The sequence below is a fragment of the Alexandromys fortis genome, unplaced genomic scaffold (assembly GCF_014885135.2).
Source record: "Alexandromys fortis isolate MF-2015 unplaced genomic scaffold, M_Fortis_MF-2015_v1.1 scaffold_156, whole genome shotgun sequence".
NCBI classification, from domain to species: Eukaryota; Metazoa; Chordata; class Mammalia; order Rodentia; family Cricetidae; genus Alexandromys; species Alexandromys fortis.
The window spans coordinates 373,581-400,700 of record NW_026068028.1 but is presented as its reverse complement, the minus strand read 5'-3'; the positions used below and the strand labels follow the sequence as shown (position 1 = coordinate 400,700).

The following is a 27,120-nucleotide window of genomic DNA, read 5'->3' as shown; positions in this document are numbered from 1 at the left end:
AATTACTGTGATGGACCTGGAGTTTCAGTTTGGAAAGGTGGAAAGTTCTGGAGAGTTCTCGAGATGGCTCACAGTGAATGTTCTAGGAGCCACACAGCTGTGTTCACAAACTGTTGGGGGCATGGTGGCTTATTCAATACTAGCTAGCCCTCAAGAGGAAGAGGCTGGAAGACTCTGAATGTGAGGCTAGCCTGGTCTATATAGTGAGACCCTGCCTCAAAAAAAGGAAAAAAAAAGAATAATAAATTTCATTAGGTATATTTTATGACAACATGGGGGGAAAAGCCAGTAGTAGTGTTAAAACCATGTTAATTTGGTGAAGAAACCAGGGCACAGGAAACACGTGACCCCTGAGAGAGTCTAACGTTTAACGGGTAGAAACTTAACACACACACCACATACCAGCATCTGAGCCCCGCAAGGTAAGTCACAGCCTCTGGCTTCTCCCACTTCCCCTCCAACGAGCAGGCAGCATGGAGCCTTTGGCCTCTTGAGTGTCAGGCCTGAATTCTGATCTCTTCCTCTCTCCAGGCCTCAGCTCCCCCACTCTGGTAAGCACAGTGGTTGGGGGGGGGGGATCCCCAGAGGGAGTACCTCCTTCAAAGCTTCTGAGGCTCTTGCTTTCTTTGTCTCCAAACCCTCACCCTGTCCCCGCCTTAGTGACTGTTTCCTGTTTTTTGCTTTCTTCCTCTCCGTCCCCCTCTGGGTGACATCCATGTAGGTGACAGATTTAGAAACCTAACCCTGGCTGGCCTGGAACTCCCAGAGATCCGCCTAAAGTCATGGGCCACCATACCAACAGGGCCACTGCTTTCTTACCCCAGGTCCACAGGGGCTGAGACCTGCAAAGGGACTCTCTCTCTCTCTCTCTCTCTCTCTCTCTCTCTCTCTCTCTCTCTCTCTCTGTTTTTTGAGACAGGATTTCTCTGCGTAGCCCTGGCTGTCCTGGAACTCACTCTCTCTATACCAGGCTGGCCTCCGATTCAGAGAGATCCGCCTATCTCTGCCTCCTGGGTGCCCCCACCGCCATCCAGTCCCTGCCTCTCAAGTGAGCACGTGGTTCGGGTCTCATCCTGAGAACCACATCAGTCAGTAATGCTACCTCCTCTTCCTTGTAGACATTCAGGAATTTCCCTTTCCCCTTTGTATTCTTTCTGTAAAACTGAACAGGTAATGTGTGAGAAGGTGTCTGTCTATCACCAGAGTGCACGGCAAGGTAAGAAGGTGTCTGTCACCAGTCACCATAGTGCACAGCAATGTAATGGCCGTGGGTGAAATTGTCACTAACGCTTTATGAACTTATCTCCTCAGAGCTCACTCTTTCCACCCACTGGCTAGAATTTGGTCTTAGCTTCTCTGAAGTATTCAGTCACACAAACAAGCTTATTTTTATTTTGTGAGATGGTTACATGACATCTAAGGTATCTAGGATTCCGGATACCTTAAAACATCAACTCATTTAAGCCAGATGTGGTGGCAGCTGCCTGAAATCCTAGTGTGTAGGTGATGAAGAAGGATCAGGAGTTCAAGGCTAGCCTCAGCTCTATATCGGATTTGAGGTCAGCCTGGACTGCCGAAGACTGTCTCGAGGGGGAAAAATGAATTCATTTAATTCACACAAGGAGTCTACGAAGCACACATGACAGCTTACAACTGGTCTGTAACTCCAGTTCCAGGAGACCTGACACCCATGGCAAAACATCAATGCACATAAAATTGAAAAAAAGTAAATAAATTTAAAAAAAAGCCGGCGGTGGTGGTGCACACCTTTAATCCCAGCACTCGGAAGGCAGAAGCAGGCAGATCTCTGTGAGTTCGAGGCCAGAGGCCAGCCTGGTCTACAGAGCTAGTTCCAGGCTCCAAAGCCACAGAGAAACCCTGTCTCGAAAAACAAACAAACAAAAAGTCTATGAAGGAGATGTTAGCGCGAATCCCATCCTTCAGACCAGGGAGTGGAAGCATAAAGAGATTGGGTGATTTGCCTAAAGTCACACAAGGCAGTCTTGGCACAAAAGGTCTTCCAGGGTTGTCCATATCTAAGAGAAGAGTTGTGCCCCAGGGGAGGAAGCTGCTTGGCTCAGTGGCTAAGAGTGCTTGTTGCTTCTCGGAAGATGGGAGTTCCGTTCCCAGCACTCCAAGGGTGGCTCACAACCGCCTTAACTCTAGGACACCTACCACCCTCTTCTGGTCACAGACGCATAAAAATACAAAATAAAATAAGTTGGTTTTTATTCAGCTTTACGAGATAATACTTGCTGTTCCCCAGAGAACAGTTCTCCCATCAGTAACTGTAAAAGTTATTATCGACCCCAGAACTTCTCCAAAAATTGACCTTTAGACTTCTTAACCTCTGCCAACTTGGTAGATGTGGTTTTTATCTTGATTTACTGTTGAGCTAAAAGTAATGTCCTCTTCCCTTTGACATTGCTTTGTGCACTCAGTTAGCAACAATTTAATTAGTCTGTTTTTTCAGTGCTGGGAATGGAACCCAGGACTTGTATGTGCCAGGGAAGCGCTCTACCCATAGAGCCACAGCCCTAGCCTCTGTTGTTTATGATTGACAGTTGAAGTCTTACCTAATACCTTACTGCAATGACAACACTCTCCTATATTTTGTCAGTGTTTCTAAAGTTTCCCTTCACACATAAGTACTCACCGTGAATGGAACTGAGTTCTCCAGTTGCTGTGATGTGGGGATACCGCTCCGCTCCCCGTCTAGTTGATCAGTTGATCCAGCCTCACATAGTAGACCTTTCTTTTACCCAGCCATCTGCAGTGTCGCCTTTGTCATGTGTTAGGTGTGTGTTAGGACCTAGAGACTAGGACCCACTAACTAATCTCCCTACCCCCATATTACTCTTTTGTATTAAATCTCAGTATTCCAAGAACAAATTGCTTGCCTTGTTCTCCCCGTGTGTCTGGATCATCTTATTCTTCCGATACTTTCAAGTTCCATCCTTATTGGGACTGACTGGGATTTCATTGACTGCAAATCAGTGGTGAGACAAAGTGTCTTTCTTTTCCTGTTTTATTACATTGCCACAGCACACACACACAGCAGTCAGAGCACAGCTCGTGGGAGTCAGTTCTCTCCACCACATGGGTCCCCGGGGTCACAGTCAGGTCATCAGGCTTGGTGACAAGAGCTTATACCTTCTGAGTCAGCCGTCTGTCTCAGCGGCCCCCACTCAGATTTTTTATTTCTTTTCAAATTAAGACTGAAAAGTTAATCTTTCTGAGATTTGGTTTACTTTGTTTCATATTTTATGGCACGCCTTACTTTATCGTCCCCTTTATTTTTTATTGTCGAGAGTAGCCCAGATTGCCTTCAAATTCACCATCCAGCTGTCTCAGCATCTGAGTGATGTCAGCACACCTGGCTTTCGTTTGCTTGTTTTTTGAGACAGGGTTTCTCTGTGTGGCCCTGGCTGTCCTGGAACTCACTCCTGTAGATCACAGGCTTGAACTCAGAGATCCACCTACCTCTGCCTCCCAAATGCTGGGATTAAAGGCGTGGGTCACCACCACCCGGCTTATTTTTCTTTTTTTAATTGTGGTACTATACACACTCTGCTGTGTACCCATTTGTTTATTTATTTTCAACCAAGCACAGTCACATTGTTCCGAGATTAATCTTCGGAACCAATCTTACAAAATGAAACCACCCCTAGGAAAACTCCCGCTTCCCTTCCCAGCCCCTGGCAGCCTCCCTTCTCCTTTCTGTTGTATGGGCTCTTTTTATAACCCTGCTGCGTTTCCATGGTTGTTCTGGTAATGGCTATTTGCTTTCTTTTCGAGCCTTGACCGGAAGTTTCCTCTGGACTTCTGCTGCCTGGCGTGTCCCTCCCAAGGGTCTCCAGGGAATCTGACCCTCACAATGACTTCCTTTGCCCCTGCTCTGGTGGGCTTCATCAGCTACCCACGGCTGCCTGTCACCCATAGGGACTTCACTCTCTCCTAGGTATGTGACCTTGCTCAAGCCACTTAGCCTCTCTGTGCCTCAGTTTCTCCTAGAAGATGAGAAGCAGAAGTACTCGCGCTTGCAGAGTTCAGGAGTAACTAGTTAATGATTACAGGGTGCTTTGACAGTGACCAGCATGAAGTGGGTACGGCTGCACGCCCCAAGACATTTCAGTCAGTGACAAGCCACGTCTACAACAGGGGTCCCAGAAAATTACACTGAAGCTGGAGAAGATTCATACCACCTAGAGACACCATAGCCATCCTAACACTGTAACTCACCGCATCGCTCCCAGACCTCTGGTGACATTAGTGCCAAGCTACCGTACTGCAGTTGTATTCAAGTATAGCACGTACAGCTATGTACACCAAGTATGTAGTCTCCTGCACCATCTAGGCGTGTGTGGACACACTAGATGCAAACACAACCACACACTGCCGGATGACGAGCTTCTCTGAACTTGAACTACAAAGTGAGCTCGAGGCCAGGATGGACCCCTTAGTGAGGCCCTGTCTCATAACGAAAAAAGCACAAAGAGAGCCTAGGGGTGCAGCTCTGAGCACTGGCCTAGCATGTAGGAAGCCATGGCATCTCAGTCGCCAGCACCCCTAAAATGAAAAAGGACTTGTTCCCTCCCTATATATAGTGTCTGTGTTGCTGTATTATTATCACCACCATTATTATTATTATTTTATTATTACTATTATTACCCACCGGAGGTCAGTCCCCAGTTGTCACCCAGACCCTTCCAGCTGTCCTGTCCCCTGTCCTCAGCACTCTGTCACCCTCATGTGAGATCAGAGCCCTCCCTGACCCCACTCCACTTCTCCCCACGTCTCTCTGCCCACTCTGTCGTCCCCTTCCTTCTGGCATGATTCCAAAGCTCAGCAGCCTCACACAGGGACTTCCCTGGATCCAGCTGTTAACATCAGCATGGGATAGCTGTACACAGTGTTGGTGAGAATGGCAGGGTACCACAGTACTCTCCAGCACAGGAGCCCAGGTCACTGGTTGAGCCATTGAAGCTTCCTTTGCTTGACATCTGGAGGCTGCAATGGTCTGGGAACTAGCCTTCGTGTGGCTACTTGACCTCAGATAATGAGTCCCCCAAACCCTGGGACTCCTTTCAGATAGGCCCTTTCTGGGGTTCCACAGAGACATCAAGGAGGCCTGCTTTTGCCCCACCTGTTCCGGAGGATCTAAGGACTGAGAGAGCAAGGTTGGTTATAGGGGAACACAACATTGCCTAGGAAGGTCTTCTCTCCCATAAAAACTCACTGCCTGTGGGAAGAGCCTGACTGGAAAGCATTAGGTTCTAGCTTTGCCAGGCCAAGGCCCTGCTTGGATGGTAGATGGGCAAGAAGGCACCAGCTAACAAACCCAGAAAAGGACCTAGGATTTGGAAATAGGCTGTAAGCCAGTCTGTTCCCTGACCTCCTAGACCTGGGCCACTGCAGACCACTGTGGGCTGCCCTTCTGCAATCTCTGAGCCCCATGTGGGCCCTGCATTGGCCGAGTTAGGGCTAGGATTCTCCTGGAAGCTAAGCAAGACATTAATGTGTGCAGACATATTAGTTGGAGATGGCTGTGTGACTGTGTTCTTCTAACTTTGGATATTCTCTTACCAGAGAAGCTGTAAGAGAGGCCCAGTGGGATTCAGAGTTCCCCAGGTCTGAGCCTTGGAGGCCTCATTCTGCCCCACGCACAGACAGAAATTCCACACACGCACACACACATACACGCACATGTAAGGGCGTGCACGCATGCTCTTGCACCACACCCACTTCCCTGAATATGAGTTCCCCTTCCTCTCCTAACCCTACACAGGGAGCAAGCCACGTGGGAGGGCCGTGGTTACACCCCTGCTTATCAACTACTTCCTGGCTTCCTCTGCCTGAATTCTTGAGGGCCTGAAGGTTTGGGAGCTGTTGGGGGGCATAGACTTCCTGATCTCAGATAATGAGAGGAAATGAGATCATTCGTGCAGAGAAAACTACGGATTTCAGTCCCAAGCTCCAGCCTTCACTCCCCAATCTGTGGTGTTCATCTCTCCGTCTCCCAGCAGCTGAGCCCCTAGAGCCAATAGACCCCACCTGAGATGTCTTCTTTTGCTTGCCGGAGCCTGCGTATAACCCTTCTTGCCCTGCTCTGCTGCTCAGGTAAGCGACCCCCAGGGTTCCCAGCACGTGGCATCTTAGAGTAGAGAGTTCCGCACTATTCCTTGGGCTTCAGGTTGGGGAGGAGGGCATCCTGGCTACAGGGGCCTCTCCACCATGGATCCAGAAGACCGTGACAGCCTGGCTTGGGTTGCCCATGGCCTCAAACAGTGGCTAGGATCATGGCCTCTTGATTACTGGATGGAGCAAGCCCAAGGCTCTGAGAATGTTGATGCGATGGGCTGCCAAGGTTGAGTGGCGTGCAGTGAGTGGGTAAGAAGGGGTGCCAGGGTCTAAGCAAAGAGATGAGAGTGTGCCAAAGAGACCCAGTGAACAGCAGAGGGCAGCAGGGGGTGCTGCGTTCACTGGGACAAGAAAACGAAAATGAAACTTTTTTCAGTGGGTCAAGGAGATCTGGAAGGACACCGCCACTCCGTGCTGAGTGCCTTGTGCCTGAGTCAACCATGCCAAGTGCTTTCAAGCTTGCTTGCACTCAGGACCCAGGGGAGGGCACGTTAGCCCTCTTAATGGACAAAGAAACTGGGGCTCAGAGAGAGGACGCATCTAACCCTAGGCTGCCTGGACAGCACACTGGCAAATGTTGGGTTCAAACCCAGTACTGTCTACATGGAAAGCCCCTCTTTTGCAAGTTATTTACATACCGCTAGCTGATGGCGGAGTGGGCTGGGGGAGGTAGAGAAAACAGGCCATATGTAGGGGCCCTGCTGGCTGGGACCTAGGACCTTCATGGTCCTCACAGAGTGGCAGTGAGCACTGAGGGTCCCATCTTTGCACACCAGATACTTCCCAAGTATCTGTCATGCACTGGGCGGTGTAGTCAGCATAAAGAGAAACAGGCAAAACTCAGGCCCAGCCTTCTAGAAGCTTCAAAATGTTTGCAGAGCATCAACATACGTTATGAGCCGTGAATGCAGCAGCTCCTTCTCATGGTGGCCTGTTGCTTCTCTGGCCTTGTCTCTAGCATTCCTCTTCCTAGCTAAGCTCCTGCCGTTCTGGCCGTCCATTGCTTCGGGAGAGCAAGCTCCCACAGGCAGGTCTGGGAGGCAGCAGTTCCCGGTATGTGGAACTTGCTCCCACAGCACACGCAAGGTCCACCTCCTCCTTCCATATTTGCCCCAATGTCGTTATCATTATGTTTTCTTAACCATGTTATTAAAAGTGGAGTCCCTCTGGCAGTGACGGCACACACCTTTAATCCCAGCACTAGGGAGACAGAAGCAGGTTAATCTCTGAGAGTTCGAGGTCAGCCTGTTCTACAAAGTGAGTTGTGGACAGCCAGGACTGTTACACAGAGACACCTTGTCTCAGGGGGAAAAAATAAGAGTCCCTCCATCACCTGCCCCATGCCTTTCCCTGGAGCTCACCACTACCCGAAGGGCGTCCTGGCAGTTCTCTGTGTTTGTGTGAGTTCAGAGCTTACCTCCATTCTCAGAGGTGTCTTCATGACAGAGAGAACTTTGAACTGGAGCTTAACGCAGCGAGAGAGAGAGAGAGAGGCTCGAGGAAGACTGACCTAGTGCCGATGGACGGAGGGGCTGGAGGAAAGAACGCGGGAAGTCCCTGAGTGGCAGCCTCCGTAGGTCTGATGGGGAAAGTTGTGAAGTTATAGAGACCCCTGAGGGCGGGCCTCGGAGACATCTGCTGCCTGGTGCTTTTGCTCTTCCAGGGTCTGGTGAGAAGGCGTTCGAGGTCCACGTATCATCCGAGGAGCAGATAGTAGAAGCCACAGGCTCTTTGAAAGTCAACTGCAGCACGAGCTGTGAGAATCCGCAAGTGGGTGGTCTGGAGACCACCTTGAGTAAGAAAGTGTTGGAGGAGCACCCTCGAGGGAAGTGGAAGCAGTTCTTAGTCTTAAATATCTCCCAAGACGTGAGCCTCCTGTGCCACTTCACCTGTGAGGAGAAACAGCATTCAGAGCATCTCGACGTCAGAGTATACAGTGAGTGTCTCTGCCTGGGTCTCCACTCCTCGACTATACACTCCCACATCTGCTCAGTGACTGCTCTTGGGCTTCCCCATCATGGTCCTCATCTCCTCGGGGCTCCTGAACCACAAGCAGGTCAGGTCTGGGGGCTCAGGATCTGCTTACACCCTTGGTTGGGCTCCACGAGTCCTCCTATACTTCGGAAGCAGACAGCGCAGGTTTTGAATCTTTCTCCAAGAGTGTCAGTCTAGCCAGGGTTTGCATGGATCTGGAAGTCAGTTCCCACCCCGGTTCTGTCGCCAGAACACTCCATAAGCATCACAAGCAGTGGGGGAATCAGGGAAGCATCGTGAGATGGAGGAGCTACTAGAGAATACCAGGAAAGTGGGAGAACGTGGAGCATTTCATCCCCCCCCCCCCCCCCCCCAAGCACCCGTGGCGAACGTGTGAGCATTGTGTACACGCCTGGCAGGATTTGCTCAATCTTAGCTCCAGGTGTTTCCCTGCCACAGGTTAACGACATTGATGGATCAAAAGCTGGAAAGATGTTCTGAGTCCTAGGTGGGGTGAGGATGGGTGGAGTAGCTTAAGCGGAAACCAGGGTACCTCTGTAGTCCTTACTCAGTGGATCCGCAATGACACTGGTCACGAAACCAGTTGGAGAAGTGAGGCAAATGCGCCTCCTGCCCGGGCTTCAGGAGGAGGCTCACAGTCAGGTCTGAAGACTGTCATGGAGTCCTCACATAGAGGAGCTCCCTTCCAGTGCTCCCAGGACAACCACCCACCTGTTTAATTCAAACATCTGTGTTTGGTATCTGGAGGGGATGGAGACAGGCCCAGATGTTTTTGTATATCCTTCTAGCTGGCTCTGCAATCTGGATCTCCTCTCTGTAGACCCCTTCTCTGTTTTCCGAATCATGATCACAGAACTATCACCCAGATCATCCTCCACCATACCCTTCTCCCTCCTCTTTCTTCTTCCAGTGAGTAGGCCAATGCCCAGCCCACTCCCTCTCTTTCAAGTCCAGCTATGGACCTGGGATGCCAGGAGATGGGCCCTGGCCAGGTTGAGCCTGCAGGGTCACAGTTCCATCCTGAGTGGTCTTCCTCCTTTGTCTCCTACAGAGCCTCCAGCTAAGGTCACACTGAAGCTGCAGCCCTCGCAGGTGTTTGTGGGAGAAACCTTCACCATTGAGTGTACGGCAGAAGCCGTGAAGCCCCTTGAGAGCCTCACCCTCAGCCTGCTCCATGAAGGACAGACCCTGCAGAACCAGACCTTTGAGGGAACTGAAAGTAAGGCCATAGCCATATTCAACAGGACAGCTCTAACAAAGGATAGCCTCAACTTATCCTGCCAGGCTGTGCTGGACCTACGGCCCCATGGGGGGCACATCATCAGCAACATCTCAGAGTTCCAGATCCTCGTAGTCAACGGTAAGGAGATGCTGGGCCCAGAGGGGCAGAGATGGCATCCCTCTTGGCACCTTGAGGAAAGAAAACCCACAAGCCCCACTCCTAGGTAGCTTGATGTGTATGTAGAATCCTGAGGGCTCCCTCTTCCTGATTTACTGGGTCTCTCTCCAAGCTCCAAGCTGAACCCCAACTTTTCCAGAAGCCAGGAGAGCTCAACTAGTGGCTGGGCCGTTATTGAGCTGTGTCGCCTTAACCGTGGTAGTGAGCTCTCTCTAGCTATGGCCCCTTTCTACAGTGGGAAGGCTTGTTGGCCTGACCCACAGCTTCCCCGGAGCACTGCTGGTCTGTGACTCGTGGTGGCCAAAGCCTGTTGTAAATGAGCTTGCTTGAAGCTCACTCAGCTCCTGCCTGACGAGGGACATGGTATAAACCTGACCATGACATCCTCCAGGCCATGGCGTTGTTGTTGGGAGTCCACCACCCAGCTCCCACAGAGCATTCTTTGAATGCCCAGTCTTAGCTTGGCTTATTTCTAGCCAGCTTCTCTTAAATTATCTTGTCTGCCTTTTGCCCCTGGGCTTTTATCTTTTTCTATTTCTATATATATTTTATTTCCTTTTTTGTTGTTGTTTTGGTTTGGTTTTCGAGACAGGGTTTCTCTGTGTAGCTTTGGAGCTTCTCTTGGAACTCATTCTGTAGACCAGACTGGCGTCAAGCTCACAGAGATCTGCCTGCCTCTGCCTCCTGAATGCTGGGATTAAAGGTGTGCACTACCACCACCCGGCTTTTCCTTTCCTTCTTATTCTGTGTCTGGCTGTGTGACTGGGTGGCTGGTCCCCTGCACCCTCCTCTCCTCCTCCTTCTCCTTCTACTTATTCTCTCTATTCTGCTAACCCTGCCTGTCCTTTCTCCAGCTTAGCTATTGGCCTTTCAGTTCTTTATTAGACCAATCAGGTGTTTTAGGCAGGCAAAGTAACACAGCTTCACAGAGTTAAACAAATGCAACAGAAAAGAATGCAACACATCTTCGCACCATTAAACAAACGTTCCGCAGCATAAACAAATGTAACACATCTTTAACTAATATTCCACAACACCCTGGTGTCCAGGCTCTACATACTGGTCTCGGGAGCTGCTGAAGAGGGGTAGCTGCTCTCTGCCTGACAGAGCCTGGACTGCAGACCACCTTCCTCTTCTATGTCACACGGGGGGCAGACACCTTATGCCACTTCTCTCTGTTACCAGGCTGGCTGTGGAATGCATGAGTGGCCAAGGCATGATGGGTGGACTCCCTGGGGTGCCTGGCACCTGAAAATCTCTAAATGCATTGCCTCTTCCCTTCCCAGAGCTTACGAACGATCCGATAATCATCATAATCATAGTGGTGACAATACTGCTGGTCTTATTTGTGACATCGGTCCTACTCTGCTTTATCCTCGGCCAGCACTGGCACAGGAAGCGGACGGGCACCTACGGGGTGCTGGCTGCCTGGAGGAGGCTGCCCCGAGCCTTGCGGCAACGTCCTGGGTGAGCCGATGTTCCCAGGCCTCTGGTGGCTGCTGGAATTCAACATGGCGCCTTCAGGGTATGGTCCAGCACTGGCTGAAGGACTCTGGCCGTGGCACAAGACACTGGGGACATTTCCTTTCTTCTTAACCTCAATACAAATGCCTGGATTTCACCCTGTGCTCTCCATGTCTGCCCCTGGGATAACAGCAGCACCTGTGACCCTGTGACAATGGTGCTAACTGTGACCTGCTCACCCCGTTGTCTCCTCCGCCCTTCCCATCTCCCTGCTCTTTGCTCTGCAGCCCAGACCCCAGACGTCTACCCACGCCATTAGCAACTGATTTCCGACTGAGGTCCCGTGACGGGGAGGAATTTCTGTATGCACATGGCCCTGGGGACCTCAGGCTGTTCCTGGTTGGATCAGGACTCTGCCCTGGCTCTCCTTTCTGCCAACAGAATCCAGGGAAAGGAGGCCCCAAGGAAGCCGAGTCCGCCGCAGGGGCCTCCTGAGCCAGCCTTCTTCCCCAACCATGCTGCCTTCCAGGGGCTTTCAGGCATTTGGAGACAGGAGCCATCCTCTCCTCTCGTGCCCTATTTCAGGCCCAAGGGGGACTCCACAGAGGGGAGAGAGGGACAAAGACCAGCTGGGGCTCTGGTATCAGGGCCTTGCTCTGGTCCAGACAGGGAACAGGATCAATCAGGTTTACGTGGCTTCTGGGTCAGGGAGGGGTTTTATGGAGCTTTCTCTCCAGAACAGGCAGCTTGAGACAGCAGTGGAGCAGAGAGCCTGCTGCCCCAGGATAGACGGCTTGACTGGGACGGGGTGGGTAGGAAGGGCTTCAGCATGGATGCAGGGTCCAGCATGCTGGCAGCCCCATGCTGAAGCGGGTGAGGCCGGATCATGATCCGTCTTCATGGCAGGCTCTCAGCATCATAGTACTCTAGGGAGACAGAACCCTCAGCTTGCTCCTTCCTGCCTTGGTGGACCCCCAAAGAGAAACATAGAACGGGACGAGGCAGCAATTGGCAGGAGCCCCCATCCACAAGGGCACACGGTCCTTCTGACACCTCAGTCTGCCCCAGGTCAGGTCCCAAGGCCCATCCACCCATCCCCTACCTGAAGCTGGGGGTACATCCACACCAACAGTCCCTGTGGCACTGGGGGGTGGCGGTGGGGGCACATCTCTCCTGAGATGGGAGAGAGAGAAGACCCTGTCAGAGACCCAGGGTGGCTTCTGAGGCTTTACCACCGCCCCCCCCCCCCCCCCCCCCCCCCCCCCCCCCCCCCCCCCCCCCCCCCCCCCCCCCCCCCCTCCCCCCCCCCCCCCCCCCCCCCCCCACACACACACAGTCTCACTTACACCTCCCCTTGCCTGGAGGCAGGCAGCTGGTGCTGAATCCTGGGTGCACCCTGCCAGGGAGGTTGATGTGGGGGAACAGGGAGGAAAGAGACTGGCCAGAGTGTCATGGGGCCCGGCAAATAGTGATGGTGAACCACCACAGGTTCTTCTTGCTCCTGCGCCTCCATCTCTTCCTCCACCTGTTCCTGTTGGCTGTCTGTATAGACCTGGGAGGGTGCAAAGTGGATGGGGGTGGCGATGAGGCAGGCTCAGCCCTCCCTGCCCCCACTGCCCCGCCTCCTCCACCTCCTCCATTATTTTCTGCACATCGTCACCGGTGTAAAGGCTGTACTGTTTAGTGAGCTGCGCTTGCGTGCAGCCAAGGCGCTTTGGAGATGCTCACCCCATTTCTCTGCAGAGGGGAGAGCTGAGTCTCTAGGAGGTGAAATGACTCCTCGTTGAAGAGCCTAACTCATCCAAGAGAGCAATCTGCCTTTGTTCCTGCATCTTTGTGCATCCCTCGAGGAAGGGGGATGCTCACCTCAGGGCCTCAGAGGGCCTAGGGGTGTGAGTTAGCAGCCCTAATTCAGGATCTCCACCTCCCTAAACTCCCCAACTAGCCCCTCCTTGAACCCCTCCAGGTCTCCCAGAGTCCCCTTTCCGTTGGGTCTTCCTTTCTCAGACCCCACACCCTTTACTCCCTCCATCCCGGGTTCACATCCTACCTGGTCCTCAAGAGCCTGCCCTAAGGCCTCCTGCAGTCCTCCAAGGAGTCTGTCTTCTTCCTCCCTCCCTCTCCAGGTGTGCAGCAATACCACATCTCTGCACCTGCCTGTCACAGCCTACCTAGCCAGTCCCTTATTCATTCTTTTGTTCGACAAATAGCGGTTGAGCCCTTAAAAAAGAGTTCTGCACCAGGCTCCTGGGACTTGAGGAACACAGAGGAATACCTGGAAGGAAAACCTTGGACACAACGTCTGGGTGGTAGTGGAGATTTGGAAACTCCCTTCCTACTAGAAGCTGACACCAGGCCTTGGCACACAGTAGATGCCAAAGGGACTGAGCCGGGCAGGGAGGGTGTGGGCTAGCTTTCTGCTGCTACTCTATGCTCAGTCTTTTTATTCCAGGTGGGGGGTCCCCCACATAGAGCCCACCCTGGGCCCCACCTTCACACACCTGTGGGCTGGGCCCCTCTGGCCCCAGGTTCAGGGCTCCCGCCACCATTTGACTCAACAGCAGCTGGTGCAGCTGGGCGTTCTGCAGCATCATGAGCTCCAGCAGATCTGCGGAACAGGTTTCAGCAGGCCCACCCGGCCCACCGCCACACAGACCCATCCCCCTCGCCGTACAGCATTTATACAGGACGGAACAGAAAGGAGGCCCCAGGGATGTGTGGCAGCGGGGTGTCGAGGGAGTGACCCAGGGAAGTTACCTTCCTTGACACGGCTGGGTTGAGGCAGAGGAGACGGGACAGTCCAAGGAAAAGGCTGCAAGATGGTCACCCAGGGCTGGGGACATGGGTGGGGATTCAGCCCAACCAGACAGAAGAGGGGTAAGGCATGTCGGGAGCCCCCCCACTCCCTGCTCAGTGTCTTTGCACCCCATGGCCTCCTTCCTCCCAGTCCAGTCTCTTCCTCTTGGTTTGGGACCTCCCCTAGAGTTTACCCCCATCCCAGCGCCCATTCCAAACAGTCTGTGCTCCTGGGCTCAGGTCTCACCGTAGGGGCTGCACTCTGTGATGGGGCGCCACTCCAGCTCCCGCTCCTGGGGGAGGACATGGCTTAGCAAGTCAGTTACCTAGGTAGCTCTGGGGACGCCCGAGAAGACTCCTCCCAAGAGTACACTGACCCGCCCAGCCCAGGATGCCCGGTGCCTGGGAAACAAAGCAAGCCTCCGCCCTGGCCCTCCTCTTCTTCCGCAGCGTGGGGTCCCTCTCTTCTGGAGATCTACCTTCAGGCCCCTGGCTGGGGTTCCCCAGGCTTAGGTTCTGCTCCTCCTGACGCTGATGCTAACCCTGGGAGGACCCACGTTTGTTGAGTGATAAGCTAGGGTGACCCGGTTCCCTGGTCCCACGGGAATAGAAGATTTTATAGGACCGGGCGTGGGTGTGAGGCAGGTTTGGAGGGCAGAGGAGCCACTCACTGCCATTCTGTCGCTCACTCTTAGGAGCGGGGAGTCCTAAGGACCCAGAGGTTTCTGGAGGGGGGACCAGGCAGACATGAGGCAAATAGCCCAGGATGCCTGGGGCTCTTTACGTCTCCCCTGTAGATTTGCTCAATTCCTCAAACCCTGCGCCCTCAGAGGTGGGAAGGTGGGCGGGCATTCAGTCCTCTGAGGCCCCAGCACCACGGCATTCCTCTGACAGGAAGCTAGAGAAGAGGCCGCTGCCGTGACAGGTGAAGAGGGGAGATCTATTTCCGCAGCTGTGACATCCGAAGACAGGCCCCAGCAGCAGTCAGGACAATCCCGACAGGAAGCAGGGATTAGCACCAGAGACTCACCCTTTCCCCACTTCTGTTCCCCTTTCCGCAGTCCCGGAGTGTAGAGCCAGAAGGAACGGTCCCAGCTCCTCCTTTGTCCCTGTCTGCTGGTGATCCTGTCACTGGATTTACCAGGGTCAGAGCCTCTGCCCTCTCAGCCCTAGACAGTCACCTTCAATAAACCTATTAAAAAGAGAAATTAGCCAGGTGGTGGTAGAGCTCACCTTTGATCCCAGCGTTCCTGGAGGCAGGAGCAGGCCGGTCTACAGAGTGAGTTCCAGGACAGCCAGGGCGACACAGAGAAAAATTAATAATAATAAATAATAATAATAGGAAAAATGTGGGAAAAGGAGATTCATTCAATGTGGCCACATTAGGAGAGGACAAAGGGATCCAGTGGCAACCGTACCATCCCCTCCGTCCTCAGGGGCCTGGCTTGAGGGTTAGGGGAGAGAACAGAAAAACAGGCCAAGAGAGAAGGCACTGGGCCCTGGAAATCAGCTAGAAGGAAGCCATTCCCACAGAGGCTGCTACTGCTCACCCCAGACTGTAGAAGGAAGTGCCCAAGGGGAAGAGAAGGGGGGCCTTAGGGTTATATTGCTGCGATGAAACACCATGACCAAAGCAACCTGGTGAGGAGAGGGTTTGTTTTATTTGGCTTACACCTCTACATCGGTGTCCATCCCTGGAGGAAGTCAGGGCAGGAGCCTGGAGCAGGAGCTGATACAGAAGCCAGGGAGGGGTGCTGCTTACTGGCTTGATCCCCATGGCTTGCTCAGTCTGCTTTCTTACAGAACCCACGGATAGCCCCAGCCCAAAATGGGTTGGGCCCTCCCCATCAATCACTAATTTTAAAAATTCCCCGCAGGCTTACCTACAGCCCGATTTTTACTTATTTATTTATTTATTTATTTATTTGGTTTTTCAAGACAGGGTTTCTCTGTGTAACAGCCTTAGCTGTCCTGGAACTTGCTCTTGTAGACCAGGCTGGCCTCGAACTCACAGAGATCCGCCTGCCTCTGCCTCCTGAGTGCTGGGATTAAAGGCGTGCGCCACCACTGCCCGGCTCTGGGGGTGCATTTTCTTAATTGAGGTCCCCTCCTCTGATGACTCTAGCCTATGTCAAGTTGACATAAAACTAGATAGGGCGACCTGGAAGTTCGTCTATGGAGAGAAAACTCAATCGGGAACTCAGCTGCCTGCCTCAACTTCCCCAGTTGGTTTCTACTAGATGTTGTGTCTGATTTATGATGTCATCTCCTCAGTAGCTGTTTGTTCTTTGACTTGGCAGCCTCACCAGAGGGACACTCTGCTCTATTGGGGACTCCAGCTGGGTTCCTCAAGGGGCTTTCTCAGTTTCTACTGGGAATTTGTCAGCCCCCAGCTTGCTGAGGTCGTCCCCTTTGGCTTGCTATATACATCACAAACTCATCCAAAACTGAAAGTGTGGCTGTTGTAGGTCATCCCGGGGACCATACAAAACCAGCAGGCACAGGTCGGACCCGAGAAAGAGTGGTTCTCAACCTTCCTAATGCTGTGACCCTGTAATATAGTTCCTCATGTTGTGGTGACTCCCAACTATAAAGCTGTTTTCATTGCTATTTTGACCCTGTGAAGGGGTTGTCCAGCCTCCAAAGGGGCCGTACCCATGGGTTTAGAACCGCTTGATAAAGGCTGCAATTCCAAGATGCAGAATGTAGGTATCACCTTGTGAGTGATGGATCCCCTTGTGGGGATGATGGGCAGGTGCCAGCAGGGGCGAGAGCAGGGGTGACAAGCACACCCACGATTGGGAACCCTTTTGTTCCTCACATCTTCAGGCCACACCAATCCTATACAGGCACATATACACATTTGAGATGGGGTCTCAGGTAGCCCAGGTTGCCCTTGAATTCCTGACCTGTATTTCTCAAATGCTGGTATCACAGGTGTGTCTCATATGTGGTACTGGGCAGGATTTCAGGAATGCAAGTGTTCAATCAATCAGTTAAATCAGAACCACGGCCCCAACTGCCCCAATTCTAAATAGGGAAGCTTTTGTGCACACGTTGCCTCTCGATACACTACTGCTCAGCCACAGCTTATCTGTATTGATGTGGAAAGATGTCAGAGTAAGATCTGTGTTTGTTGGTGTTTTGCCTGCGTGTGTGTTTGTATACGACATGTGTACCTAGTGTCCCCGGAGGACAGAAGAGGGTATTGTGCCCCCTGGATTAGAGTTACAGATGGTTGTGAGCCACAGTGTGGGTGTTTGGAGTTCAGGGAGCCATCTCTCTGGCCCCTTTGTGTTTGTTTTTAATGACTGCCTTTGGTGACCTTTTGTGCTTGGATTCCTCACTACAGACTCCATCCCTGGCCAGTTCTTCTTAGAGAGAACTACAAATGATAAGATCTTTCATTTACTTATTTTTTTAAATCACATATCCGGGACTAGGAAGTAGCTCCATGGATCAGTGAGGCCCTGGATTCAGTCATAGGTATATGCTTGTTTATTTGTGGAGTGTGCATGCTTGTGTATGTGTGTACATTTGTGGAGTGTGTGTGTATGTGTGTGTGTACATTTGTGTGGCGGCGAACATACTGTGTCCTGTGGAGGCCAGAAGTGGACATTGGCATGTCTTCTCAAACACTTCTTCACTTACTTATTTTTCTTTTCAAGATAGGATTTCTTTGTGTAGCCCTAGCCATCCTGGAACTCACTCTGTTGACCAGGCTGGCCTCGAACTCAAGAGATCTGCCTTCCTCTGTCTCCTGAGTGCTGGGATTAAAGGTGTGTACCGCCACCACCACCTGTAGGCAGAAGTTTCTGTCCCACCAGGAAGTTCCCAGGTAATCTCAGGGAGACTTACTCTTTCTTATAAATGCCCGGCCTTAGCTTCAGCTGATTTTTAGGTCTTCTAACCTAACCCATTTCTATTAATCTACTGCTCTGAGACTCGTTCACCTCACGTGTGCACTTCCTATCATCCTCGCTCTGCGCCTCACGGCGTCTCCTCAGACTCCTCCTCCTTCTTTCTCTTAGCCAGGTTCTCTCACCTAATGTTACCCTGCCTAGCTATAGGCCAATCAGCTTTTTATTAGCAATGAGATCCACACATCTTCACAGTGTACTCAAGGATTAGTCCGCAGCAACCACCTGGCCTTCACCTAATTTTTAAAACAATTTAAAAGACTTGTTTATTTTATATGTATGTGTTTTGCTTGCATATATATAGATATGTGTGTGTGTGTGCGTGCATTGTGTGTGTGTGTACGTGTGTGTGTGAGACATCAAGTCCCCTGAAACTGCACTTATGGATGGTTGTGAATCACTGTATGGGTACTGATACCCAAACTCAGGTCCTCAGCAAGAGCAGGTGCACCTAACCTCTGAACCACCTCTCTAGTCCTACCTCGTTTTTTGAGACAGGGTCTCTCCCTAAACTCGTTGCTCTTTGTTTCAGCTAGACTGGCTGAGCCCCCTGGACTCCATCTGTTCCCACCTCCACCACTGAGCACGCCTCCCTAAGCTGCCACACAGGTGCTGGGGGATCTGAACTCAGGTCCTCATTTTTGCACAGCCCACTTTCCTAGCCTGTTTGTTCCCTGGGGATGGGGGCATTGTCGGGGTCCAGCCTCGATGAATCCATATGTTCCAGGGTAGGGGCGTGTGGATGAGAAATGTTAGGCAGAAGAGACAGAGATACAAAAGAAACACAGAGGCAGAGGATAGTACCAGGAGGGCAGCTCAGTAAAAAGTGAATCTGTCTGTGTTTGTTTTCCATACCCCAATACAAAAAGAAGGAGGGGAGGAAGAAGGCAAAAGACAACCAGAAGAATTGTTTGCTTCAATGCTTGAGACAGCAAGCCACTATTTCCTGAGTTAAGCATTCTGATGTTTTGGGCAGATACATGTTTAGATACGATGTTTAGGCAAATACACCCTAGACCTGTATCCTGTAGGCAGCCACTTGCTGGGTCAAACCTCCTGTTTTAAAATGAAGGGGCAGGGATAGGCTTGAATTCTCTGACCTTTGGTCAAGGTTGAGCGAATTCACCTCTATGGGCTGTCTTACTGTCCAAAACACCAATAACCACACCCTAGGTCAGGATACCCTGTTTGTAGACACACCTGTTGTCAACAACTTTGAAAGAGCAAAAATAAGCTCAGGCTCTCTGCCCTTTAGTTGAGGCGGAACAGGACTCTGGGAACCGTACTGGCGATGGAAGTTTGTCCTGCATACCAGGTCTCACTGCACACTTCCAGCAACTGCAACTGTCCTCGAGTGGTTTGTGGGGGTGTGGTTTTGTTCAGCGTGTAGCTGGTGGTACTTTGGAGGCATGTAAGGATTGTGTTGAGGGGATGCCCAGGGATGGGGACATCTTTCCAGAGTCCCACCCATTGGAACTACAAATGGAGTTTCAGAGCCTTCCCTGCTCCACCCAGGACCTCTGGGATTGAGGTGCCACCAGCCACGAGGGAGCATCTAATGAAGGTCCTGGGAAATCATCCTGACCAAGGACCCAGCGAAGAAACCGAGTGCCGAGACTCGAAGTGGTTGTGGCATGCTCGCTCACTGTGGGCCAGAGTGGGACTTTCTAGAATTCACTTGTGTGTGGGTGACTGTAACTTGTAAATTAGCACAAGGGGGAAAGGGGCTTTGTTTGTCTTTGGTTTGCTCCTGTGATAGGATGGGGTTGAAACAGGTATACACGCTGCTTGGTTCAGGGTCTGTGATGACTTTTATACTGTAACTTGATTGGAATAAGAAATACTCAGGGTTGGGGCTGGAGAGATGGCTCAGAGGTTAAGAGCACCGACCGTTCTTCCCAGAGGACTTGGGTTCCATTCCCAGCACCTACATGGCAGCTCACAACTGTCTGTAACTCCAGCTCCAGAAATTCTGACGCTATCACACAAGATACACATGCAGGCAAAACACGAAAGAATATTAAAAAACAAATAAATAAAATAAAAAATGCTTAGGAGACCAATGCATCTTAGCTCTGTGTTTGTTGTAAGGACATTTGTTCTGGGGAGGATTTGATCATGAGGAATCCGAACTCATAGATGGACTCATTCCTTGATGAATTCGCAGTATGGTGGTATTTGGGGGTAAGGTGGTAAAAAGCACCTAGTTGGAGGAAGTAGGTTATTGGGGTGGTGTGTCCTTGGGGTACATTTCCTGTATGCCCCCTTTTCTCTGTAGCCATGCGATGGGAGCTGTTCTTTTCCACCGCGCCCTCCTCGCCCTGAAGTACCTGCAACAGTGAGCCCGTAGAATCCGTCCTGTCGTAAGCTCCCCTTGTCAGGTGTTTGGGCATGGTGACAAAGGCCAACCAATGCGGTCTGTAGTGACCCCTCACTTCCGAGTCCCTCCTCTGCACCTCTCGTCTACTTGGGGTTCCTGTTTCCTCTTCCCACAGCCAGGTTTCCTCCTCGGGTATCTTCAGTTTACCTCATTACTTCTCACAGGCTTAGCGCCTCCTCCGGGTACTCACGGTCTCAGAGAAGGGACGTGCAGCCTCAGGGACTGGCCAAGCAGAAACGTCATCGCCATCCCTGTGGTAGAGCGGAGTGGCTGTTGTAGCATCAGCAGCCCTTCAGATCGTGTGTTTGGAGCGGGAGCAGTTGCCCGAAGGAGGAAAAATCCTCTTACTAAGGGAAGGAGATGTGGTTCCAGCTGGGCCTTTGTCTCCTGATCTAAGTGACCCAAATGATACTGGATACAAAATAGAAACCTTAGCTCCATCTCCTCGACGTTTTACCGCCATCTGCAGCAAAATAATCATGCTAGGGCTGGAGAGATGGCTCAGTGGTTAAGAGCATTGCCTGCTCTTCCAGAGGTCCTGAGTTCAATTCCCAGCAACCACATGGTGGCTCATAACCATCTGTAATGAGATCTGGTGCCCTCTTCTGGCCTGCAGGCATACACACAGACAGAATATTGTATACATAATAAATAAATAAATATTAAAAAAAATAATCATGCTAAATCTACCAGCCTTTATACTGCAAATGTGACCGGCGCCCAGAACTGTGCCCTACACAGCTCAAACAATTGACTATCACAGCCTTGCCCCCTCCAGTCCCTCATTAGGGAATATTCTACCCCATGGAGCTTTGAGCAGAAAAAGACAGAGACCAAAGGTGTAGGGCTGGACAATTAGAAGGGACAGATGGCGCCCATTATCACCTGTCTTAGTCAGTGCTCTGTTGCTTTGAAGAGACACCATGACCATGACATATAAAGGAAACAGTTTCATTGGGGCTGGCTTACAGTTTCAGAGGTTCAGTCCATTGTCATCATGGTGGGGAACATGGCGGCCGTGCAGGCAGACATGGTGCTGGAGAAGAAGCTGAGAGTTCTACATCCAGACCTGCAGGCAACAGGAAGAGAGAGACTCTGAGCTTGGCATCAAAACTCACCCCTAGTCACACACTTCCTCCACCTTTAAAATAGTGCCATTCCCTGATGACCAAAGCATTCAAATCCGTGAGCCTATGGGAGGCATTCTTATTCGAACCACCACAGTCCATTGTCATCATGACAGGAGGCATGGTGGCCTGCAGGCAGATACTGAAGCAGCAGCTGAGAGCCATGGCCTGATCCGAATGTAGGCAGAGTGAGAGACTGGGCCTGGCCTGAGCTACTGAAACCTCAAAGCCCACCCCTAGTGGCACACTTCATCCAACAAGGCCACACCTCCTAAGCCTTCTAACCCTATCAAAGAGTTCCACTCCCTGGTGACTAAGCATTAGACTATATGAGCCCATGGAGGCCATCCTTATTCAACCATCACATCACCCATCCATCATCTACAGACAAGGAGCCATGTCCTGTCAAGGGGATGGTGACGAGGGAACTGAAACCACCGCCAGGCTGGGAGTGATGAGAGAGACCCTGAGGGGAAATTTTGGGGAGACCATCTGTGAAGGGTCTGAGAAGAAACTGTACTTTGCCCCCACATGTTGGAAGCAGCTCTAGTAGGGTATTCGCTTCGCCCATGACCTCGGGCTACCTGACCCGGTAGAGGTGGTGTTTCTTGTCTGCCAATGTGACCCCTATAAAGGAAAGAGGGGGGGGGGCGGTCACTCATTCTCTCATGTGGTAGTCAGAGGTCGACCTGCTGGTTCCATTCACCCCTGGGCAGAATGGCCGACCTTGACCTTGCTGTGTTTCCATGAGTGTTCTCTAACAAATCCTTGATACCCATTTGAGCGGACTCTCGTGGCTCCACCTACAAACTGCCCCTTGTGAGGAAGCCCAGGTTTCTTTAGTGCTAGATGCCTGCAGGACTGCCCCTCAGAAATGCACCCCACCCCAGCCAGGGAGGCATCTGTAGAGGAGACGATGTTGGTAGAGGGGACCAATGCGCACACCTGGCTTACAAGATGCTCAGAATGTCAGTGACTTCTCCTGATCACTGTGGCAGCCACACCGTGGGAGCAGAGAGGTGAGGACTCCCAGAAATGCTCTAACCACAGTCGGGCCTGGTCCCCGAGGAGGGGCCCGGTGACATCCGAGGCTCTGTCCACAGAGGTACCTGTAGGAGATGAGGGTGGCTACTGGCCAGGCCTCCCTGAGCCTACCACGGCACACGCCACCCCAGAGCTCAGTCTGCTGAGGGCTAGAAGCAGCTGCCTGTGGCAGGAGGAATGGGCACAGCATGGCCAAGACAGGCTGTGTTGGAAGGTCTGAAAGGGAGGAGGGAGCAGAAATCCACAACTCCTTATGTAGGCTGGAGATGGTGAGATGGAGCACTTCATAACAGCTCCTCTAGGGGGCACCACAGCTACAGAGTGACCAGGGGAGCTAAGACAATCTTATTTTTCCCAACCACAACCCCTCCCTAGGCTTGCAAGGACAGATGTCTTGCCAGCTGGGGGGGGAGTGGGGTGGGGGAGGAGGCAGACAAATGCCACTTGAGACCTCTGTGTGGTCCTCTTAAACAGTTGGGTGCGAATGTGCACACTCGTGTGTGTGTGTGTGTGTGTGTGTGTGTGTGTGTGTGTGTGTGTGAGATGTCGGGGATGTGGGCAAATACCGGATGAAAATCTCTTGGTTGCACTGGCAGTCCCTGTTCCTGGGCACGGGAGTGAGTGTATTGGCACGGACAAGTCACGTCAGTGAAAACACAAGAACGCACGGACAGAAACACAGACACACCCTCCATAAAAACCTGTGTCCGTACATGCGGCATTTGTGTTATCTGGCATGGATGTTGCTGAAAATATAGGGTTTTAGGGGGAGGTGTAACCTGAAGATTTGCAGAAGCCTATGGTGTGAGCCTGGGAGTGTGTGTGTGTGTGTGTGTGTGTGTGTGTGTGTGAATGAAGTGATTTGTATGTGTTGCTGAGAGCACGGACATGAAGCATTTGTGTGTGAAGAGTTCACATGTGAGTGTGCACCAGGCTGAGTGTGTGAGTGTGTGTGTGTGAAGCAGCCTATTCCCTGGACGTGCTTGCAGAAGTGACTGCGGGGGAGATTGAGGGAGATCGGGTACAAAAATGAGCCTGCGTTATGTTTACTAAGGTTGGGAGAGATCCTGGTTGGGGGAAATGTGTGTGTGTGTGTGTGTGTGTGTGTGTGTGTGTGTGTGTGTGAGCCCCATGTGTGGATGGGTGTGTCTTGGTCTGGACCCTGGGTCACTGTGGTCCCAGGACCCAGGCACTGTCAGCGTGTGCCTGGAGTTTGCCAAGAGGGAAGTGTGGCTGAGGCACCCACCTGAAGATTGGCCCAGTCCTCAGGTTTCACTCATGACCCTGTGACATCAGCGGCAGCAGCTGTCCTCTCGGGCCCGGCCCCCCAGCCAAGTCCCCCAGAGCTCCAGCCCCAGCCCGAGGTGGGCACGGCACCCAGGGCTCGTCCGCCACCACTCCGCTCTGCTTTTGACCAACGGTGAGTACCATGCCTGTCTGCGCCAGCCCAGCCTGGTACCCCAACGGGTGGGTCACCCCAAGAGACAGTGACCCTGGTCTCAACCCCAGCATGGTTCGGAGGAAGTTGCCACTTTGCTCTGGCACCACTGACCTCTCCGCACCCACTCTGCTGTCTGTGCCTGGACCCCACGCTGCCTATCTGCCTGTCAACCCTCCTTGTGCCCTAACCCTGTATGTCCCCAGACTTGCCTTCTCTGTCCGGTTCTCTCTGCCCCTGCCTAGCTGTCCTTTCCCTGATCAAGGGTCTTCATTCTGGTCACAAACACCATGTGACCAAAGGTTAGCTCCAGGCAGGCATAGGGTGACCCAAAGGACAGGGTCCAGGCTGAGGTTTCTTCAGGAAGGGACATAAGGGGGAACCAAAACAGTGAGTCGGCTTGGCCTGTTTGCTGAGGCCGGGAGAAGCAGGCGGAGGAGAGCGGCTGGAGGCCGGGTGGGGGTGGTGTCGGCCTCTTTGCTCTATTGAAAGAGGAATCCATGAGATGCCAGCGGAGGACACATCCCGGCTGCCACCAGTCTAGGCTCTGCCCACTGTCCCGCCCTCCTCCAGCCCTCTCTGCCAGCCTCAGGCCTCTTTTCCTGGCAAATGGGGGGGGGGTGAGGGTGGGCAAGAGGTGTAGCCCCACATAGCAGAGGGGGCCCAAGGGGCGCAACCCCGTATAGTTAAAAGGGATGTGGGATGTGGAGCCAGAAGGCGTGCCTTGAGAGGGAAGATGGGTCTCAGCACTTAGGGAACTCAGGGGAACGAGAGAGTCCCTAGGAGACTTGAGGACACACGGGTTCCCAATGTAGGCCAGGGAAGCAGTGTCCAGCAGACCCCAGCCCTCTCTGCCCTCAGGACAGACCCCAGGGCAGGGTGGGCAGAGGTTGGAGAAGCTAGAGCTAATTGGATGTCCAGGTGTTGTTTATCAGAAGCGTCAACTTACATAAAGTTATGAAGGGATCCCAATCTTAGCTGGGCATTATACACCTGTAATTCCAGCACTTGGAAGGCCGAGGCAGGAGGATTGCCACGAATTTGAGGTCATCCTGGGCCACAGATGACTTTGTATAGGTAGAGACTGAGATCCCTAGGTCAGAGCAGTGTGGGGCTAGGCTATGTCCCGGGGTCTTAGAGCATCTCCTGTCAGGGGGGCTGCCCCACTCCCCCACCAGGAGGGGGGCTTCCACCTGCTCCCTCTTCACCCTTTCCTGCTGAAGTCTGCACAAGCGCAAATCACTCAGCAGAGCCTGGAAAGGCTGGAGGCCTGGGGAGCCTTTGATGAGGTCCTGCCAGTGAGAAGGTTGGGAAGTTTGGGGAGAGAAGGGGCTGAACTTTGGGGAGGTGTCAAGAGCAACGGATGTCGTCCATCATCTGCCACCATAGCTATGGCTGTGTCAGGAGGACCCTAACAGTGGCGGAGGCTGGGTGACATTGCGGTAGGTAGGCTGTTTCTTAGGAAGCCAGGCCTGGTCCCCCACACAGTGTCCAGGACACGGGGAACAGAAACCACAGGCCTTGCCTCCAGTGATCTTAGAAGCCCACCTCCATCTATAATCCAGGCACCCCCAAAGGATTATATGCAGAGATTTAGGGAGTTAGGAGAAGGTGGATGAGGGACCTTTGGTGGCCCAGGCTAGCCCTGCTTGTCATTTCTGGTTTGGAAATACATATGCTTGGGGAACTCAGGACTGGGGAATCACCTCCCTTCTTCAAAGTCGGACAGATGATAAGTCTGCTCCAGTAACTTCTCTTGAGAGGGTCTCTGCACCCCAGACCAGGACCTGACTCAAATGCAGCCCAGCTGGCACTGGAGGCACTAGAGGCACTGGGTCTCCTGGTGAGATGTGAGCAGTCGGTCCTGATGCAAGCTCTCTGCCCTGGGGGCCGGAGAATTCTGGGCATCAGAATAGCAAGGAAACATGGGTCGGCAAGGAAGTGAGGGGGTAGAGCTGCTGAGGCCAGCAGCGTTCACAAAAGCCTCCGGGAAGAGGCAGAAAGAAGAGAGAAGGGGCTGGAGATCCCAGAAGCAACTGTCCCTTGAAAGACGTGTCTGGAGAGCAGGGGTGAGACATGAGGGGACAGAGGCAGATGTGCCGGTGACAGCTTGGCACTTCATGGGTTGTACAGTAGGTTTTTTCAACACCTTTTCATCAGACACTCGGACACACAGGTCATAGCGCTTGCCCGGGGCACACTGTAAGGGAATGGCCAGGGCTCACTCCACAGTGGTCAAGGCCCCTGCTCTCTGGGGAGGGACTGAGTCAAAACGGAGCTTTCCTGGGACTGTGGATACCATGAGTGGTCCAGGCAGATTCTGGGGCTCTGGGTCAATCCGGTGACTCGTTCAGGGGTCCCACTGTGGTAGGGACAGGGCAGGTCTCACTGTGGTTCCCTCTGAAGGTGCTGGGGGACCCGGGTTTCTTTCACCTTTACCCTCACTCCTGGCCTTCGTGTGTGCGTCCCGTTCTGCAGCATCAGCATTGGCTATTTTTATTCCCTGCTGTCCTCAGTCAACACCCTGTGTTGACGGTGGGGAGGGTGGCGGCGGAGGGAGGGGGCTCCAGGAGTCCTAAAGGCCGTAGAGTGGGCAAGTGGGAGGCAGATGGGGCAGCGTCCTTGTCTCAGGGCCTCTGCCTAGAGTCCTGGCCTAGGAGGGAAGGGTAAGATCCAGGAGTCGCTGAACTCAGCCCTGATGGGGACTAGCAGGTTATAGCCTGTGGGTAGCAGTTTAGTCTGGTGGTTAGAACAAGCTGAGGGCCCAGTTGTCAATCCCAGTTACTATATCATGAGCACCTGGTGGGTCACTCACCCTTCCCGTGCCTCATCTGTCAACAAAGTGATGCCGACAAAATCACAGAGAGGATTCAGCGAGTTCGCGGACACTTTGTGCCCAGAGCAATGTCTCGAGTGCAGTAGCTGTACGGAAGCGCTTGTTAGTTCATTGTGTCTACACAACAAAATAAAACCCCTCACCACAGGGGTGAGAGAAGGAAAGGAGCTACAGCCTCAGGGAACCCTTCAAAACCAAGATCTGGGGCCTGAGGAGATGGCTCAGTCCATAAAGCGTTTGTTATTAAAGCATGAGGACCTGAGTTCGGATCCCCAACACCCGTGTAGAAAGTCAGCTGTGCCTGTTTTCCAGCACTAGGGAATCCCTGGGGCTTGCTGCTCAGCTAATCCGGCTGAGTCAGTGAACTCCAGACTCCAAAAACCAGGACACCAAATAATGACCTCTGACCTTAACCCACACACATATGTACATATGTATACACATGCTGCATGTATGCATACACTACACACACACACACACACACACACACACACACACACACTGAGGGCAGGGAAAAGCAGGGATGTTTTTTGTCTGATCTGGTCTCCCTAGAGTTGGGGGCCTCTTTAGCACGGGCTGC

The 27,120-nt window shown here is 52.4% G+C and overlaps 2 protein-coding genes across 5 annotated transcripts; one reads left to right on the top strand and one right to left on the bottom strand.

Moving 5' to 3' along the window:
• Nucleotides 1–401: 401 nt before the first annotated feature.
• Icam2 (intercellular adhesion molecule 2) lies at nucleotides 402–11,156 on the top strand. Of its 4 annotated transcripts, none has more exons than XM_050164311.1 (5): nucleotides 402–422; nucleotides 6,024–6,120; nucleotides 7,805–8,077; nucleotides 9,188–9,496; nucleotides 10,822–11,156. In XM_050164311.1, exons 2-5 carry the CDS (start codon nucleotides 6,060–6,062, stop codon nucleotides 11,004–11,006), a joined length of 828 nt encoding a protein of 275 aa, XP_050020268.1. In that variant the 5' UTR covers nucleotides 402–422; nucleotides 6,024–6,059; the 3' UTR covers nucleotides 11,007–11,156. The 4 variants fall into 4 exon arrangements, with proteins under 4 accessions (XP_050020268.1, XP_050020269.1, XP_050020267.1 ...); XM_050164312.1 differs by lacking the exon at nucleotides 402–422 and adding an exon at nucleotides 534–551; XM_050164310.1 differs by lacking the exon at nucleotides 402–422 and adding an exon at nucleotides 3,428–3,961 and having other exon boundaries at nucleotides 6,027–6,120.
• Nucleotides 11,157–11,303: 147 nt separating this feature from the next.
• Nucleotides 11,304–14,136, bottom strand: Prr29 (proline rich 29). Its single transcript, XM_050164314.1, has 6 exons — nucleotides 14,043–14,136; nucleotides 13,757–13,832; nucleotides 13,501–13,607; nucleotides 12,346–12,551; nucleotides 12,102–12,172; nucleotides 11,304–11,925 (listed from the first exon to the last, which is right to left on the bottom strand). Exons 1-6 carry the CDS (start codon nucleotides 14,100–14,102, stop codon nucleotides 11,897–11,899), a joined length of 549 nt encoding a protein of 182 aa, XP_050020271.1. The 5' UTR covers nucleotides 14,103–14,136; the 3' UTR covers nucleotides 11,304–11,896.
• Nucleotides 14,137–27,120: the final 12,984 nt, after the last annotated feature.

What these genes read in the sequence shown, in the direction of transcription:
- Icam2 (XM_050164311.1), top strand. Translation starts at nt 6,060, where the DNA reads ATGTCTTCTTTTGCTTGCCGGAGCCTGCGTATAACCCTTCTTGCCCTG. An exon ending in TGCCCTGCTCTGCTGCTCAG is followed by an intron (nt 6,121 to 7,804) that starts GTAAGCGACCCC and finishes TTGCTCTTCCAG; the next exon opens with GGTCTGGTGAGAAGGCGTTC. An exon ending in TCTCGACGTCAGAGTATACA is followed by an intron (nt 8,078 to 9,187) that starts GTGAGTGTCTCT and finishes TGTCTCCTACAG; the next exon opens with AGCCTCCAGCTAAGGTCACA.
- Prr29 (XM_050164314.1), bottom strand. Translation starts at nt 14,102, where the DNA reads ATGTCCTCCCCCAGGAGCGGGAGCTGGAGTGGCGCCCCATCACAGAGT. An exon ending in GCCTCCAGGCAAGGGGAGGT is followed by an intron (nt 12,173 to 12,345) that starts GTAAGTGAGACT and finishes CTCCCATCTCAG; the next exon opens with GAGAGATGTGCCCCCACCGC. An exon ending in GGATGTACCCCCAGCTTCAG is followed by an intron (nt 11,926 to 12,101) that starts GTAGGGGATGGG and finishes CTGTCTCCCTAG; the next exon opens with AGTACTATGATGCTGAGAGC.